The 18,966-nt window shown below is 39.9% G+C and overlaps 1 protein-coding gene across 7 annotated transcripts in view; it reads left to right on the forward strand.

Annotated features, from left to right (window-relative positions):
- Positions 1-18,966, forward strand: part of NEDD4L (NEDD4 like E3 ubiquitin protein ligase) — a 344,860-nt gene that overhangs the window by 179,087 nt on the left and 146,807 nt on the right. For all 7 annotated transcript variants that reach the window (XM_081945708.1, XM_081945710.1, XM_081945712.1 and 4 more), the window contains one exon: positions 8,061-8,114. In XM_081945708.1, coding sequence (XP_081801834.1) covers positions 8,061-8,114 — 54 coding nt within the window. The remainder of the gene's footprint in view (positions 1-8,060; positions 8,115-18,966) is intronic.

The raw sequence follows: 18,966 nt of genomic DNA on the forward strand, positions 1-18,966 counted from the left end.
TGGTGGTCATTATAGGAAGCCTGGGTTGTAATCTCTGGGGTATTAAGGTTTTGTTCTGACCGAGGCGTCCCAAAAGTATGAAGCAAACTCCTTGTCCTGGCAAAAAACCCTTTTATTAATTTACTGTGAATTCTGCTCGTTCACATTCAGCAAAGTCTTTCAAGAGAGGATTTACAGTCACAGACCTTATCTGGCTTGGAGAGCTGCCAGGCTGATATTTGCAAAACTTGGCAAGGAGTCTCGGAGAGTCACGAACCCATTAAGCGAACTAATTGTCTCCTGCAAACTCCACTCCCCTTTCGCTCCTCTTTTATTTCCTATGGAAGGGGCCATTCGTCGTCTACCTGTAGCCTTACTCCCAAGTCGACACCTGTTCTTTAGCTGTTCCCTTCATCTGACAACTCCGTGCACGCGCACAGTGAGAACAGGCTCCAGCTGTTCATCTGCCTCAATGATATCTGATTCTGAAGGCAGCTGATAACTGGCATATGGCTCTGGCCCCCTCTCTGCCTCCGACACAGAGCCCTCTTCAGAGCCTTCCTCAGACTCCAGGACTGGCTCATGTTCCTCCCCAACCTCCTCACTGTCCGAATCTGCTGCCAGCTCTGCTGGCCGCTGGCGGGCCATAACAGGTTTGAAGAGGACTTGCTAGTCTTTATTCAGTGGCAAGAGTTGTTGAATTGTTACTGGGCCCTGGTGTGCTTGCTGGAGAGCTGGCTTAAGTGTGGCAAGCCAACAAGCCATCACATACTTTCGAAATATTGGGTAAACGAGACTCCTCTTGCTAATCCCTGATAGTTTCAAATAAGAACGAGAATTTCCAATCCCAGTCATTCTGATCTAATCTTAGTTTCCTTGGCTAGAAGTGAACATTCTGAATAGGACACCGTTTACCCTCCCATGTCTGCACTCTCCTGCCCATCTCTTTGTAGTTGTATTTGTGGCAGTGTAGCCTGTTTTCTTAAGAACGAAAGCACGTGACGGAAACAAAGATGCAGTGTCCTGCAAAATACACATTAAATGGGACAACTTTTCATATGAAGGGATAATAATATAGGAAGTTGCTTTATTTTATTTATGTTACTTTTCATTTCCACCGAACACTGTGAGATCTGGGTTTTAAACAATCAAAATCCCCATATTTGTTGCAATATTCACCACAATATTGTTAATAATATAATGATATGTCCATACAACTACAATAGTACATAACATCTTCATCATCAAATTCTCTCCGCATTAACATATCCTCTTTTTATATATCTCCTCCTTTCTAATTTCTGTTTCTTTTGTCTAACCTTTTCTAAAATACATCACGGATCAAGAAATATTCAGTTTCTTATTTATCCTTAACAATGAGCGTTAATCTGTCCATTTCTGCACATTCTAATGATTTCTTAATTGCTTCATTCCAAGTCAGTCCACTCAGGCATTATTTGCACTTTCTCTCTAAGGATGATGCCATTTTTTAAGTTTTATTCCCCCCCCCCCCATCCTTGCTTTGAATGAAAATATTTGGCATAGAATCTGAGATGTATCTAGTCTTACTATGACTACTACTAAGCATGTTCCCCATTATTAGAATGCCTTTAGTGTTCTCATTTCACTCAAACAAAATCAGTGGGAGATAGAAAATGTTAGTTTATAACAGGGATGTCAAACTCACGGCATCACGATGGCATCACGTGACGTATGGCAACTTTCCCCCCCTTCACTACACCGGGCATGGGCGTGTCTTGCGCGTGATACAGCTGGCCCATGGGCTGCAAGTTTGACAGCCCGGGTTTATAACATTTATAACATATAGTGCTTTGCAGAGGTGGTATTCAGCAGGTTCTGACCAGTTCTGGAGAACCAGTAGCTGAAATTCTGAGTAGTTCGGAGAACTGGTAAATACCGCCTCTGACTGGCCCCGCCCCATCTATTCTCTGCCACCCGAGACTCAGCTGATCGAGAGGGAATGGGGATTTTGCAGTATCCTTCCCCTGGAGTGGGGTGGGAATGGAGATTTCATAGCTCCTTCCCCTGCCACACCCACCAAGCCACACCAAGCCACAGAACCTATAGTAAAAAAAAATGAATCCCATTTGGTGCTTTGGTAATTTTTTCAAACTTATCCATGCTGGTGCCTTCTAATTTTACACTATAGTTCCTATATAATCCGCAGCTTTTGGAGTAGCATGCTTGATTTCCTAATCTAACAGATTACTCTTAATTAATAGATTAAGAAAAGAAAGAGAGAGTATTGGACTATAAATAGCTCAAAGCATCTAGGCCATGCCCAAATGTGCCACAAAAACACAATTGTTTGCAACATACAATTATTCTTAGTGTGTGTTAGTGTAGACATATTACAATCCCTAGTCATGTTCTATATTCTCACAATTATCCAGGATTATCAACTCTCACTCTTTGTATTACTTCTTCTGTATCCTCCAAATTACATCCTTAGCCTTCCATAAGTGACACTTCACACCTTCCAACTCTGTGTCTCCGACAGATGTCTTCTTCAATTACTTGGAGTTGATTTATGCTATAGAAAGTGTTCCTTATCTAGAAATTATACTGTTTCAAGCTTAGTGAACTGAAGTCCTGTAACATGGAAAAGTATATTGTTTCACGTCTCTCTCAAATTTTATTTAAAAAGAGAGAGTGAAAAGGAGGGGGGGGGAATTCAAGCAGAAAAGGGGCAAGGTAAAATTTCAGCAATTTAAATTTAATCTTTGGCAGCAGCTGTCTGCCAACAGACTGAGGCATTGTAAGCTGTTGAATTGCTACTGTCTTTTTCAAACAGTGTCTATCCAGTTGGCTTGCTTTATGCTCAGTGTTTTAGAAACAATATTTTGGCACTGTCTCAGTAGCATTATAAATGGTTTTCAATCGGATTTCTATAGCAGTCTTAACAGTGAGAAGTAAGGTTTGATTTCTGTAGATATTTTGTAATAACACTGAATCTTTCTAATACTAAGGAGCGGGTGGGAGTGGGGCAGAATTGAGAGTGGATCACATTTGTTTTGATTAGCAATGCACAGTCCTAGGAATTGTTTTGGCACTGGGTGTCTGGTCCTAGCTTTTTCCATTCCAGTCATAACAAAGTTTAATACATGGGAATCTTTCTAGCAGAACTTGTGTCTGGTCAGTTTGCACTTTATGTTAATAAAGCTTGCAATGCTGAACTCTCAGGCTGCAGAGTAAACCTAGTTGATTGCAGTGGGGTTTGTTTTCAAGTAAGCATTCATAGGATTCAATTGTGAGATGGCCATCTTATATATGTTATATACGTTATACAAGTCCCATTAGGGCATATGACAGGGGTGTCAAACTCAAGGCCCAGGGGCCGGATCTGGCCCACGGGGCCGCCCTGGAAACAGCGAAGGGTCGGCCCTTGGTGCCTCTACCAGGGAAAAGGGAGCTTGAGAGGGCCACAGGTTTTCCCTGGCAGAGGGTTGCAGGAGGTTGGTGCAGCTGAAAACAAAGCTCAGGAGCCCATTTTCACTGGAAGGGCGCTTGTGCTGCCACAGGTGCCCCTGACACTAGTGACATCGAGCCACCCTTGCCACGCCCACTCTGCCCCCCCCCCCCCAAGGTCAAACACAACCCTGATGTGGCCCTTAATGGAATTGAGTTTGACACCCCTGGCATAGTAGGACTTGTTTCCAAGTAAGCCCATATTGTTAATACAGTTGGTTAAGCCAAAATGTTTATCCAACTTTCAGTAGTTGCCTTAAAATATTTTGATGAAATTCATAAAATGGCAAGGCTGCAAAGAAAAACAGTAAAGTTGCCCCAGATCTGGGGATCGGGGTGTGTGTGTCAAATATTACTAGTTTTTTGGACATGTTCACTCCCGGAAAGCAAGAATGAGGAAGAAAGATGACTGACAGCTGTTAATCTATTCAGTAAAATATATTCTAATTTATTGCAAATTATAGCATTGTATTTCACAAACTATAAAATATCTGAAAGATCCCTGAACCTAATTCAAGTTTAGGCTGAATTTAAAAGCAAAAAAGACATGGCAATTTATGATTAGTGTTAAGTGTGGAAGCTTCCCCTAAACTCAGACGGATTAGGACTATCGCAGTGAGAGGAATGACAAGTAGTCCTCATTTAACAACTGTCTTGCTAGTGACCATTTGCAGTTTTAACAATAACTTTATGACCAATCCTTGGCATCTATGAACTTCCCAGGTCTGTAAAGCAAAGGAAAGTTGCTGTAAGATTATCAGCACAGTTGCTGTTTATTTATTGTGTAAATTCAGTCATGTTAATGACTGAGCTGGACATCCCAACTGTAGTTACTAAATGAGGACTATCTGTATAGCAGTAGTGGGATTCTACCGGTTCGGACCGGTTCGCCCGAACCTGTAGCTCCAACCATCAGCTGAGAGCGAACCGGTTCAACTGAGTTTAGGGGACCCGGTTCGCTCCCACAATCAAGTTGGCCCGCCCCTTCCGCCCCTGCACTTTACTTACCTTTATCTTCTCAGCTGAGTGGATTGCCATGCCTAAGGTGTTTTCCTTCCCTAGCAGTAATCCGGAAGGTAACTAGTCTTTGAATTGCACACGAGCACGCAGCAAACCGGTTGTTAATCCAGTAGGATCGCACCCCTGCTGTGTAGCCAAGAACAGAGCTTCTACTTCGCCTATGGGAGATCCCAGATCTCAGGTGAAGTGCTATCATTCCCATTTCCTGTTGAAAATTGCTACGGATCAAACTTGCAATCCATTGCTTACAAACATACTGCTTTGTTTTTTTGTCAAGTACAGAAACCCGGGACATAAAATTGAGGGATGATGAAAAATACCAGATGCCATGAGTACATGAGAAATGTGACAGTTCGTATGGCATTCTAACGAAATGATTATTACATGTAGGGGTTTGCCTGATCATCAGATTGAGCCTGCTGAATCACGCTAACCACTTACTAAAAGATAATACCCAAGTGTAAAAACTGGTATTTGTTGGCCTGATAAATGAGGATAAGAACTGCAAATAGAAGAAGAACTAGGGTGTGATCCCAAAATATCCGGAGCACGCCTTGAACATCATTGGCATTGACAAAATCATGTCAGTTGCAAGGGGTTAGGTGTCATCTTTTAACAGCATCAAACAACACCCGCTTAAACCATTCCTTGGAAAATGGAATAAAAATGCTAAATCTAGCCGAAACAGCTGGCTTATTGTGCAACCAACAGCAATATAATTTCATTTGGTGTATTTTTCTACTAATTACATTTTTATGAGAGTGTCTAAGGGCTCATGTGGTAGCATCTAGCTTGCAATTAAGGCTGTAATCCTAATGTTTCTTGGAGCTTCTTGGAATTGCTCAGAGCAGAGAAGTAGTAGAGAATGTTAAACTTGGAAGCTTCTTGGTCATAAAAAGGAGACATGTAGAGAAGGAGTTTATCCATGTGTTAAGTGAGGTTTCAATTATTTTTGAATGTTTTTTTTTTCTGACTCGGGCTAGCTCCTGGACTTTCTGTTGCCTAGTAACCAAAGAGTGGAATCAAAGAACTCTTGAGAAGGTGGAGGACCTAAAATTCAAAAATAAAAAAATATATATCATAATTGATTTTACAAAAATTAAAGAATCAGGCTAAACATAGAATAGATTTAAATAAACTACTTTTTAAAATAGATATGAAGATAGGCAGCCAGAAGGGATGCAGCACACATGTGGGGTCATTCTGAATATCATTATCTGACCACTGGACAGATATTGTGTTTGTATGCTTGGTGCAAGCAGCTGCTACTACTTAGAGAATGATTTCAATGCTTTCAGATCAGGATAGCTCTATTGGAACAAACAAGTTGGAGAGAGAAGTAGGTGGGTGGAACTCACAAAGATGTGAGCCACAGTGGCACAGTGGTTAGAATGCAGTACTGCAGGCTACTTTTGCTGACTGCCGGCTGCTTGCAATTTGGCAGTTCAAATCTCACCAGGCTCAGGATTGACTAAGCCTTCCATCCTTCCAAGGTGGGTAAAATGCGGACCCAAATTGTTGGGGGCAATACGCTGACTCTGTAAACCGCTTTGAGAGGGCTGTAAAGCACTATAAAGCGGTATATGAGTCTAAGTCAGGGATTGGCAACCTTAAACACTCAAAGAACTACAAAGGTCCTAACCGGAAGCCCCACAATCAATTCTGGAGCCAACTGGAAGTCCAGTTCCCCCACCATAGAGTCTCCTCCTAGCATGGCATCCTTTTTCCTCTACCTGTCCTAACTGAAAGCCCTATCAGTTGTGGAGCTGACCAGAAAACCCGCTCATTGACATAGAGTCTCCCCCTGGCACCCTGTGCATCCCTCCCCAAACAGGAAGCTCTTCTCAAAATTGTGGCACCAACCAGCCACAGGAAGCCACAGCAGAGGCATGAAAGAGCCACATGTGGCTCCAGAGCCGTGGGTTGCTGACCCCTGGTCTAGGTGCTACTGCTATGTGGTAGCAAAGCCCTACTCAAAAGTGTATCACCGCTTGGCTGTTACAGAGAATGAGAGTCCTGGGCAATGAGGACATCAAAGAAAGAAGGAAATTCTGGTTCTGGAAGCCAAATTCTGGTAGCTTAGCATATTGCCAAATCTGTCAAGCTTCTTCAAATAAGCCGGATTCATTGGTCCCTTGGATGAAGGAGTGATATGCTAGAAAGGGACATTGCAAAGAAGCTGAACACATTTTTTCCCCTCTATCTGCGCTGGAGAAAAATTGGAACCATTCCCTAAATCTGAGTTCTTGCTCTAAAGAAGCGAATCAGATGAATTGAAGGATATAGTGGTGACAAGAGAAAAAGTGCTAGGCCTTATTGACAAGGTGAGCAATTCGCACACCGCAATAGCTACTTGCAAGCTTACTAAGGAATTTAAGGCTGAAATGGTGGACTTCCAAACTGAAATACGAAGTCTCTCTCTAATTGTCCTCTATAATTGAAAACTAGATGTTGGTCAATGGAATTCCAATTTTTAAGGACTCACGAGAAGACCCAGAAAATTTGAGGCCTGTCAGCTTAACATCTGTACCAGGGAAGATAGCAGAAACTATTATAAAATATCAAACTTTTATGGCACAAGCCTAATCTAAGAATTCCCAACAAGATTTCACTAGGGAATGTCCTGTCTAAATAACGTACACAAGTATTTTTGAGGCTGATAATAAATAAGTCAATAAGGGCAAGCCAACAGACATCATCTACTTCAGGGGTGTCCAAACTTGAGAACTTTAAGACTTGTGGACTTCAACTCCCAGAATTCCCCAGCCAGCATGGCTGGCTGGGGAATTCTGGACATTGAAGTCCACAAGTCTTAAAGTTCCCAAGTTTGGACACCCCTGATCTACTTAGATTTTTTTTAAAAAAAACTTCAATTAAGTCCCTCATCAAAAACTTCTCAGTAAGCTTAACTGCTATGAAATAACACAGCAGATCCTCTTGTGGGTAAGCAACTGGTTGAAGAGTAAAAAAACCAAGAGTAGGAGTCAACAAACATTTCTCGCATTGATGTAACTAATGGGAACCTCCAGGGTTCTGTCCTAGGACCAGTGCCTTTTAACATGATGTAGAAATAATCTGAGATCAGGTAGAATAGTCAAATTTGCTGATGATGCTAAATTGTTCAGGATGGTACAAACAACAAAGGGCTATGAACAGCTCCAAAAGGATCAATGGACATTAATTAAAGGAATAGTCATTTGCCACCTTGTCTGGACTTACCTCCTGCTTGCAGGAGGGGAGAACAAGAAGTGTTTGGCCACTGACAACTTTTGATAGGTTTTTTTTTTCAACTTCTCAATTTGCTTACAGCCTTGGGGTATCCTAGCTTCTCTCATCCTATCCCATTCCTATCATATATGACCTTGTTCAGCTTTTTGAGATTGACCAGTTAATTAAATATTGCCACTTGATGGAGCTTGGCTTAATACGGGATATGATCTAAAGGGGGAGGGTCCAATTTGGAACTCTTGGAGAAAATAAGCTTCCATTTTTAAAACAAGTCTCATGGGGGAAAGAAAAGCAAGAGCCAAATGAGTTTGGATTTATAGACTTCTCTGTTTGTTCCCTTATAGGTAAATCCATCTAATCATAGACTGCTGTTTGAAGTGTTTGATGAAAATAGATTGGTGAGTACTTTTCCCCCCTACGGTTATTGACTTTATGGATGAGAACATTGTGCCATACGTTTCATTTTTCTTTCTCTCTCTCTCTCCACTGGGGAAAATATTTCTTTAAAGTGAGACAGGGAGAGATGTAATATGCATTAGTAGTAAGAGGCTAATAAATACAGTTCCTTTTCAGATTGACAAGAAGATAGCAAATAGCTATTAAGCCCTTCAATGGCTTCAGAACCTTGGACTTAATGGTGGTAACTCATTTTTGCTACTGAAGAGAGATGTCAGATATAGTAGACAAATTAATGCAATTAAGCAGCAAGATGCCTAGGCTTGGATCCAGGAAGGTTGAAAAATGATGAGAAACCAGGTTAATAAAATGTCAACTGACCTGAGCTGGCTGCCATGCACTTGGTTTCTCTAATGAAGTATGGTGTGACTTCCAAGCTTCCATATGAATCCACTCAGGTGAAGAGCAGCTGCTTTATCCCTTTTCCAGGAAGTAGCTAATAAATGTAGAGCAGGGGTGTCAAACTTCCATCGTCACAGTGGCGTCATGTAACGTATCGTGACTTTTTCCCCCTTCTCTAAATCGGGTAGGGGCATGGCCAGCGCATGAAACATCTAGCCCTCTGGCCACGAGTTTGATACCCCTGATGTAGAAGCTTTTCTATAGAAAAAGGTAAAGGTTCCCCTCGCACATATGTGCTAGTCGTTCCCAACTCTAGGGGGTGGTGCTCATCTCCGTTTTCAAGCCAAAAAACCAGTGCTGTCTGAAGATGTCTCTGTGGTCATGTGACCGGCATGACTAAATGCTGAAGGAGCACGGAACGCTGTTACCTTCCCACTAAAGGTGGTTCCTATTTTTCTACTTGCATTTTTACATGCTTTTGAACTGCGAGGTTGGCAGAAGCTGGGACAAGTAACGGGAGCTCACTCTGTTACATAGCCCTAGGGATTCGAACTGCCAAACTGCCGACCTTTCTGATCGACAAGCTCAGCATCTTAGCCACTGATCTACCATGTCCCTGTGACTTTTCTACAATAGCTCCCAAATTTCTTTAATCCAACCTACTGGCCGATGTATTTCTGTGTTGTTGGTTTTGAGCTTATAACTTGAACCAGGCCTATCTTTAAAAATGCATTTAACGTTCCTTTTATTTATGATCGAATCAATGTTAAAGTACCATTTATTTATTTTTATTTATCTACTTCCTTTCCTCTCATCTCATCTCCCTCTCTTGGGGAATTTTGCTCTGATTTTATTGTAAAGAACGGTTATTGTGAGTTATTGCAGATATCTGCACTGTTAGAAAGCAGGAATATAAAATGTATTCAAATTAAATTAAAGTTCATGTTGTAAGTAATGGAGCCTATAGATACAGTTCGGAGTATACAAAACATTTTGGAGTAAAAAGAGAAGTAAAGAGGTATTTAAACTGTCCTTAGGTAGCTTGTATTCATCACAAATCACTTGTTACCAAAATACCTTCTGTCCGGAGTCCAAACTTGTATTCGTAAGTGCTTAAAATGGTTAAAATAACCAGTGAAGCCTTTGGGAGAAGGGTTACAAATGTAGTTATAGTATCATAGTTGGTTGATTAATCAAATAAGATGGAAATATGTCCTCAAATTGTATTTAAATATGCTAAAGATGTTTCACACTTTATTCAAAACAGCAGCAGATGGATGATCTGATCAGTATTATTATTATTAGTACTGCTTTTTTCCTGCCCGTTTAACAAAACAGAGGATTATGCTGACCTTGGTATTTTAATTACTGAAAGTTTTGTCCCCTTTGGAGACTTACTTTATTCACGTGAAATAAATCATTAGAATACTTAAGCCTGAAATATTTAGGACATCAGCCTCGGTGGATATTCCCATGATTTTTTTCTTCTCTCTGTAGCTTTTGCTATGAGGTTCTCATTTATACAGAAAGCCAAGTGGTTTTATTTTATCTCCGTAATAAACACTTTAGTTTCACTGACCCAGTTTTTAATTCGTGCTGCCTGCAGATTTTGAGACCGTAAGATGCCTGTTTCTGCCCACCCCTTTCTAAATAACCACTCACAGCAGAATCGAATTTGGGCATTGTTTAATTTTGGGTTCCAGTCCATCTGTCTGTACTTCTGACGCTTCTTGGCTCCTAACAAAGCAGAGCTCTATTTCTTGCTGGCAATTCAGCCTTTCTAATACTGCTCGCTTTCTCACTGGAAGGCTGCCATCGTTTAAGCATGGAGTTTAACTCAAATTCTGTACAGTTCTTCATGCTTAGCCCTGCTCCAGCTTTTATCGCCTGCCCTGTCTTCTACAGCCTAGGGAACAGGAAGATGGATGGAGTTGCCTCTTGAATTGTGCATGTAAGAATCTCTCTCCTTTTCTCTCCTGAAAACATTTGAATGTGGTTGAAGAAGGTCATTGCCGTTTGTTTGCAGTGGCAACTTGATATCTGGGTTGGTTGCTAGGACAGAAAGAGGAGCGTTTAAATTACTTTTCAGTAGAAGGGAAGAAAGGGTGAGATCTTACTCTTTATTTGTAGTAGTCAAAAGGCTTAAATGTACAAAATCTATCTCACACATTCTCATTCTCTCTCCCTCTCTCTCTCCCTCTGTCTCTCTCACTCTTTGTCTCTCTGTCTCTCTCTCTTTCTCTCTCTCTGTGTATGTTTCTGTGTCTCTCTTTCTCTCTCTCTGTCTCTCTCTCTGTCTCTGTTTCTCTGTCTCTCTCTGTCTCTGTCTCTCTCTTTCTCTCTCTCACTCACTCACTCTGTCTGTGCTTATTTTGCTCTTTTTTATGTGTGTGTGTGCACACACGCATGCCTTCTTCCAATCATTTCAGCAATATTTGACCAGCCTGGGAATTTTAATAGCATAACAGGGACAATTCGACAGGGTGGAGAAGAGAGAAAGGAAGTCTCCTCTGTGTGAGTTTGTGCCTGTGGTTTCACACACACACACACGCTCCTTTTTCTTTCTCTTTTGCAGTAATTGAAAAGTCTTCTGCGAATATGATGCAGTTTAGATTTATAGCAGAGCTGACTGAGTGTGCTTGCTGCCTTAGTCAGCTGTGAGAGATCTCCCGCTGGGACCGATCCTTTCTGATGGAAAAGGAGCAGCTGGGAAGGTGCTGTTTCAGGCTCTTGCTGGTATTAAAGAGAGGGGGGAGGAATAGTCGCTTGTATTGGAGAGGGGAAAACAGGTCATGTGACGCCAGCCCTCCTACCCGATGTCACAGTGTGGAGGAGCATGGATTGGTCTTGCCCAATCACGCATGGAATGTCGCTTGCCACTTGGGCTATTTCTGCTATCTGTCGCTATCAGTGCAGCAGTGCTAACACTTTGGCAGATGGGACACTTTTTTCTTGGAGTTTATGTCTTTAGTTCTTAACTGCTGGCAGTGCCTGGCCTTGTTGCCTTCCCTCTCCTCTGCTTTCTCCCCGAGACCATGGCCCATCGGTTGCGGTTTCATTTTGGCTCGGGGCGAAGCAATACAGCTCCTGAACTGGAGATCCTAGACCCCGAGAGGGAAGATAATGACGACTTTTTCGTGGCATGCCACACTTTGCCAAGAAGGAACGGGCCTCACCCTTTCTCCAGGCGAAGAATCGATTGTGAAGATGGCAGCGGCCGTCTGCAGGAAGGCGGCTCCTTGAAAAGAAGCACATCCATGTTTATCCCGCAACTTCTGAACAGCATTGATGCGCGTCCCATGAGGAGCTCATCCATGCAGATCTCCCTTCAGCGCAATGCTGTGAATGGACATGCTAATGAATCTGGGTCTCCCCCAGAGGAGCCGTGTCCCTTTTCTGGTCTTGGGGAGCGGTGTACCTCTCTTGATGGAAGCCATTCTTCTCCAAGCAGTTCACAGATAACTCCAGAGGATTCTCCAACCAGAGAACTTGAGAACCTGGGACATGAGGTCAACGGAGGATCTTCTAACCACACAATATTTTGTACGATACCTTCTAACAACTGGAATAACGAGGGTACAGCCAGCAGTCAAGAGGATAACATAAACAAACCTGCGCTGGATTTAAATATTAGCAGGGTAAGGATTCAGCATCGGGCTTCAAGTGTAGATATGCCTCAAGTTACGCTGATGCCGTTTGGTCCAGAGGCCCAAAATAATAATTCTTGTTCAGAACCCAGGCGCTGGTCTTTGCAACACCTGCCAGATGGGTCAGCCAACTCTGGGAAAAAGCTATTCGTTCTTCAGTTGCAGCAGTCTCAGTCAAACGGCGCAGGAGCGGATTGTAATTTTGGCTTTACCGGAACAAAAGGAGACAGGCTAGTCAGGTACCCACGGATACGGCTAGGGAGGAGCACCTCATATCCAATTCAGCCGCAGGCTGAGCGAATTAGCCCCATGGAAGAAGATGCCCATTGTGGAAATGACCAGTGTGGTCCCGACATGGCCAGAAGCAATTCAGTCGAGCGGATTTCCCCGGGGCAAGGATGCACTTTTAAAATTTGTCCAGATCAAAACTCAAGGCAGCAGCATTTCAGAATTCTTGTAACTCACGAGAAGAACCAACCATGTGGGCAAGAAAATTCAAATACAGCTGCTCCATTGGCAGCCAACTCATCAGTAAGTAGAAACACCAGTATCCTGGCAACTTAAATGTTCACTTTGCTGGCTCAATAAGTAAACAAATAAATCCAGGGTGCGTTATGTAATTTTGCAACACAACTCTGCAATGCTAGAAAGAACTGCATACATCCAGAATAATCTCAGAGCATCTTCCTTTGCTAAGCTATGACTAAATCCAGAGAAGTGGTTTTTATATTTGCTACTGACTCAGATGTTACTTAATTTAATGTTACATCATCTAAATACAATGGGGATTCTTTTTTGTGACAAATCTGTAAACTGCTGTATCACTTTTTATAAATAGTGCTCCAGATGATAAATTAGGATTTCAAAAATTCTGCAATTAATCTTCGAATAATTGAAATCTGGCTAATATATGATGTACACACAACACATATACAAATACATGCACAAACACGTTAGACTTGAACGATCAAAGAACCAAGGATCCAGATTAAAATCAATGGCGTTACAATACTTTTACTTATTTAAATAGGTGCACCATTGTTTGTTTAAACAGGAGTACTATTAATTAAGCTATTCCTGTACATTGGGCGGTAAGATACCTAGTTATAAATTTCCAGCAACTTGAAAAACTGCATGGAACCTCAGAATGTTTTGATTTATTCAGTTCAGTTTGGTTTTACAACCATTAGATGTAACAATGAACAAGCACTTTGTGGTAATATTCAGCTTTGAAATATAATAGGTATCAGATTTACAGCATACAGTACAATAGAAATGTTGCCAGGCTCTTACATTCTGATACTGGCATTTTTTGATATATATTTTTTGGCTCCATGTGAAAACATTTTATTTTTCCAAGCATTTAAATAATCATTTTGATATTTTCAAAATTGACTGCTTTGGTTCTGCTTTAAAATTAGGATAACTTTATGCTGTATTCATTGCCACTACCATTTCTTTTACCATATCTGTTGCATGGATCTGTTATTTTCTAATCTCTACTTTTGCATCGTCTTTTATGTAGTTTTTAAATGGACTGAGGTTTTCGTTAATGTCTTCTGAATGATTGCAATGTCCCAGAGATCTTGCATGATTGGGTGGCATAGAAGTTCAAATCAAATCAAGAAAGATTAAAGTCTGAATCTTACTGGGTAATTTTAGTATGGCTGCAGTTTAACTGTTGGTCCTTGGAGTTTGCAAGCTGGGTGATGTGAAATCTGAATAATAAATATTGTGTGAAACCATGCCACGTTTAGAAGGCTCTAGCTCGTGCGTAACGTAATTAGTGACTGCTGAAAGAAGACGAAAGTACTAAATATTGCTTTAATAGCAGGAATTACACTAAAAGCTTTATTCTACGCTAATTTTAATTCTTGTAGTATGTGCGTTTTGAAAACATTTACGACAACCTAGCGATAAAAACAAAACTTTTAATCTGTAGAAACCAAATTTGAGTATAGAAAGGTTAGCAAACAAAAAAATTTTTTATTGATCTGCATATTGTGCCCATAACAGTCCCTGTTATTTTTCCTCATCTGTTTTAGGAAAAGTAAAGAATCCTAAAACTTTGCTTATCCTGATATTTTACTCTCCTTGCTACTTCCTTCAGGTTTCATTGCAGGCGTACTGAAACCATGCTCATATGATCTGAGCTTATTTTTCACTCTAAACTTTTGGGGCTGTCCTTTTTAAAAAAATATCTTAAGAGTAAAAGCTAATGCCTCTATTGTTGTTTTCAAGATGTTAGATATATATATTTTTTATAAATAACTCAAAGTAGCAAACATACCTAATAGTCTTTCCACCTCTTGCTTTCCCCTCAACAACAATCCTGTGAGGTGGGTTAGTCTGACGGACTAGATCAAGGTCATCTAGCTGGCTTTCATGCCTAAGGCAGGACTTGAACTCAGAGTCTCCTGGTTTCTAGCCTGGTGCCTTAACCATTATTCATATTACATTATTTTAGGGTAGAATATTATGGAATATAGAATTAAAAAATCTATGTGATTGCTAGGAGTCAAAAACAATTTGATGGCATATGATCAGTCAATCAACGAATGAGCAAATGGCCGTAAGGTAAGGGTTTTCCACCAACCTGTGAATATCTTTTTGAAGGAATTTTACAAATATTTCGCTGTGTATAATAATTGCTGCAATGTTGTTTGCTAAATATACACAATTCCTCATTGTGAAGGTTTTTGACTTACCTACATGACTCCACCCTTTAAAGGGCACCTGAAAAGAATAGAGAAATTAGGTTAGAAAAATAGCTGACCGTTTAAAATATACATTTTATGCCATACTATTAAAATACACTCCAAAATTTAAACTTGTATTGTTACCAAGAGAAGGGCTTCACCATATTTTTGTATGGTGTGTGTGTGTGTGTGTGTGTGTGTGTGTGTTATATACATACACACCAAGGACTTTTTTAAAGTCCATATCTATCTCATCTTAGATTTAAGAGGCTTTTTCTAATCACTCTTCAAAGTCAAAAACAAAACAAAACAGTGTAATGAGAAAGTTAATAGTAGCTGGTATTAAGCCATGGAATCTACTGTATTATATAAAATAATTCAAGAAAGACAGATACTTTCCATCTGTAGTGAATTGCAGCATTTTAATTGGATCCTATGGGGAGTCGATGGCTACTCAAAATGATCTCCTATATCTGATCTATATTTTACAATGCTGTTTTCAAAAGTAGGTGGATTCTGAAATACAGAAATGGCAATCATTTTCATTTAAACAGAATATGTTTACAATGGGCCGTTCTTTGGAATAAAAAATTCAGGGGCATGTTTCAATTTTCATTGCAAAAAAAGTTTTTCCCCCATGAATTACCATAACAAGAAGGTTCTTTCAGGACCAAGCTGAAAATCTTGGAACTCCCAAGATAATGTTGAACACAAATCTCATATTAATTCCAGCCAATGTGGCCAATCGATACAGAAGAGGAAACTTCCCCACACTTTTGCACCCCTTGTGTGACACATGGTGACTTAATATAGTAATAAGCAATGACTGTAGTTTTCTTTTTATCCAAGAATAAAAAAGAAAAATTACAGTGTTGTTCAACCATTTCAGGTACTAATCTTTGTTTTAACAAATGAGCCAAATAGCAAGGAAGCGGATTAAAATATTTATATGCAATATTGTTTCTTTGTAAGTCACAGAAATATTATAAGCAAGCACCAGACCTAAAGAAAGTATGCAAAGAAATCTATTCTGTTTGCTGTTACATGTGATTCTGTTCAAATCAATATAAAATGATGGGCTTAAACAATGGAATTTTTCCAACAGAAATCAGGGGAAACTTACTTGAGTTGAATTTCTCCAATACAATAAATGTCCATTCTGATTTGAAATATTTTACTTCTCCAAAGATGTCATCAAATTCGGGTTGGGCTTGTAGAATATCATAAGAACCATTGCATATACGATTATTCTAGATCTAACGTTTTGATTATTTTTTCCCTCCATATATCAGCCATTATGTTGGGAACTATTTACACAAATTAAACCAACCATGTCTTAGAAATAAATATAGTTCTTAATTCAGACACTACAAGTGAAGTGAGGGCTTAAGTGTCCATTTGAATCTATCTGATTGAACATAGGGCTTCTCCTATGTTTTTCTCTTTTGTCGAATGGGGTAGGTTTTGTATACAATTTCATACTAATCAGTTAGTATAATTGATTTGTATTTGGTAATCTGTTCTGAGTTCTGTTGAAGAAGATGCAAACAAGAAATACAAGATAACAATGTGGCTTATTTCCTAGACAGGAGGAGCCAGGAAAAACAAAACAATGCAAAATAAACAGACTGGGTATTTTTTTTTAAAAAAAATCATTTTTGTGTGAATACAATACAATACAGTTGTATGTATGTAAGACTCTATAATTCTATATGGTATAATTTAAAATTTCAGGAGGAAGTTTCCAACTTGAGCACTGCTTCCAAAGAATCTTTTTCACTTTTTATTGTCTTCTGTCGGATCACTATTATTCACCTGAAAAGTTTACGGAATTGTGCAAATTATAATTGGATTGTACAGCATCGCCCCCTAGGTGATAAAGGCACCTGTCAGATACAAGGGTATTGTATGAGATTTCTCATTGAGATGGTCACGTTATGGTACTATACAGGAACTACACTAATGTTCCTTTGGTCTATATTTTGCAATGCTTGTTTTACTCTGTTCACATTTTGAACAGCAGTGAATGTCTTAGCAGAAATTGAGTGTGGACAGAACTGATTTATGCTTTCCATTGTACATTAACAGTGATGTTTGAGTAGAGGTTGAATAGTGGCTAGAATAGGGTTTTCCATAAATGTATCTAAATTGCCTGTGGCTTTTTCACTTAATCTAACTTTCAAGAACAAACACCTGTGCTCACAAATAAACGCTGCAAAATAAATACTCTCTTAGTCACTTGGAGAATGAGATGGGTGGCACCTAAATTTGGTAAATAAATAAAAACTGATGAGGATGCTTATAGGTGGGTTCCTGCTTCGCACAAATCCATAAAGGGTTGGTTTAGTTTTGCCCTGACGTGCCTTCACAACCCATTTAGTGTGGCTAGTAAGCTGTCATTTATGAAATACTGTGCTGTGTAAATGCAGCCACTTAAGGTTCACTTAGTAAACCATAACTGCTTCAATTGGCTCACTGCAATATGTGAACTCAATTTTATATTATGTTCCATAATGTGAGAGGAAGAAAAGGCTTGGCTGGTACCCCAATCAGATCTTGATGCTAAAGTGAACCTTGAACTCCTTTTCCCACTTTTCTTCTCAAGTCAATAGAAATACTTCAGTTTTTTTCTTCTTTTTCTATGAACAACTTTTTAAAGTTTGGAATTAAAAAAAAACCCTGTTGTTATCCATCTGTATTTAATTCAAACCATGGCTTAGGATGTGGCTTGTTTACTAAATGGCAATAAATTAAGAATGTTAATTTTCATTTTCACCGTGGGAATAAAGAGAGAACGTTAAAAAGTATAAAGGTTGTTGTCATACTGCTTAGTTCTGTAAATTCACCTTTATATTTGCACTAGGTTATTGGTTACTTTTTCAAAAAAAAATATTTTTGTGATGTTGCAGGATATATACTAGCTTTATTATATTAAAGGAGTTGCAGGAATTAGAGCTTAGTATGGTGAAATCATTTGTCACATCAGGGGTTTCAAATTCAGTTTCATTGAGTGCCGCATCAGGGTTGTGTTTGATCTTGGAGGGTGGGTGGTGGCCATGGTTGGGCATGGAGAGTTCGACATCACTCAGCTCGGAGGCAGCTGTAGTCACCCCAGCGCTCTGCCAACAAAAATGGTCTCCCGAGCTCCATTTTTGGCTGCCATGGCCTCCTGCAACCCTCTGCCAGCGAAAACAGAGCCCCAGAGGGCTACACGCAGCCCTCCCAGGCTCTGTTTTCGCTGGCATAAGCACCCTGTGCCAGTCCGCTGTTTCCAGGGGGAGCGTGGGCCAGATCTAAGCACCCCACAGGTCGAATCCAGCCCACGGGCCTTGAGTTGGACACCCCTGCTTTACAGGATTTGAAGAATGCCTTTTTAAGAAATGTTGTTATAATCATTTTTAGGATATTCATTACACAATAATCTTGAATGGTTTTTTTTTTTTTTTAGAATCAGAGTAGGTTTGAAGTAGAGCTAGTCAAATATCCCCAAAGGATGGGGAACGCAAGAAAGGTTTGGTGGTTTCGTTTTTGCAATGTATGATCTAGATTTTTTGATGTCTGCTGTGACGTAATTCTGCATATATGTGTTTTATCTACTCTATAAATGTATTTTCTAAAACCAAATGGCAGGTTTTCATTTTAGTAATTTTTTTTTTTGCTAATAAGGACATGGGCATTAACCTTACCAAAGTAATATCTACCCTTATAATAAAATAAGAACCAGCCTTACATTTAGACAATTGGTTAATCTATTCAACAGAATTTCTTCTCATCTGGAAATGTGATTATTTGCTGCTCTGCAGGTCTACCCACAAAATTCCATTTGTCAAAAGGACATTGGGAAAGAATTTCTAGATGAACGGTGCCATTGAAATTGCCCTGGCATTAAAACACAATTATTTATATTACAAGTTCTTATGGGAGAAGGGCCCAATTGAACTAGGTAACAAAGGAAATGTATTGATAACTTTGAATAATTTCTAGCACTGTTGAGTTGCCCTATTAGAATTGTCCGATCTTAATGTATGGTTACAAAAAAAAAGGTGGTTTTTCTTTTTTAAAGTAGCATTTGTTTTCACAATATTGGTTTACAATACTGCACTCCA

The sequence above is a fragment of the Natrix helvetica genome (genome assembly GCF_964273705.1).
Source record: "Natrix helvetica genome assembly, chromosome: 2".
NCBI lineage: Eukaryota > Metazoa > Chordata > Lepidosauria > Squamata > Natricidae > Natrix > Natrix helvetica.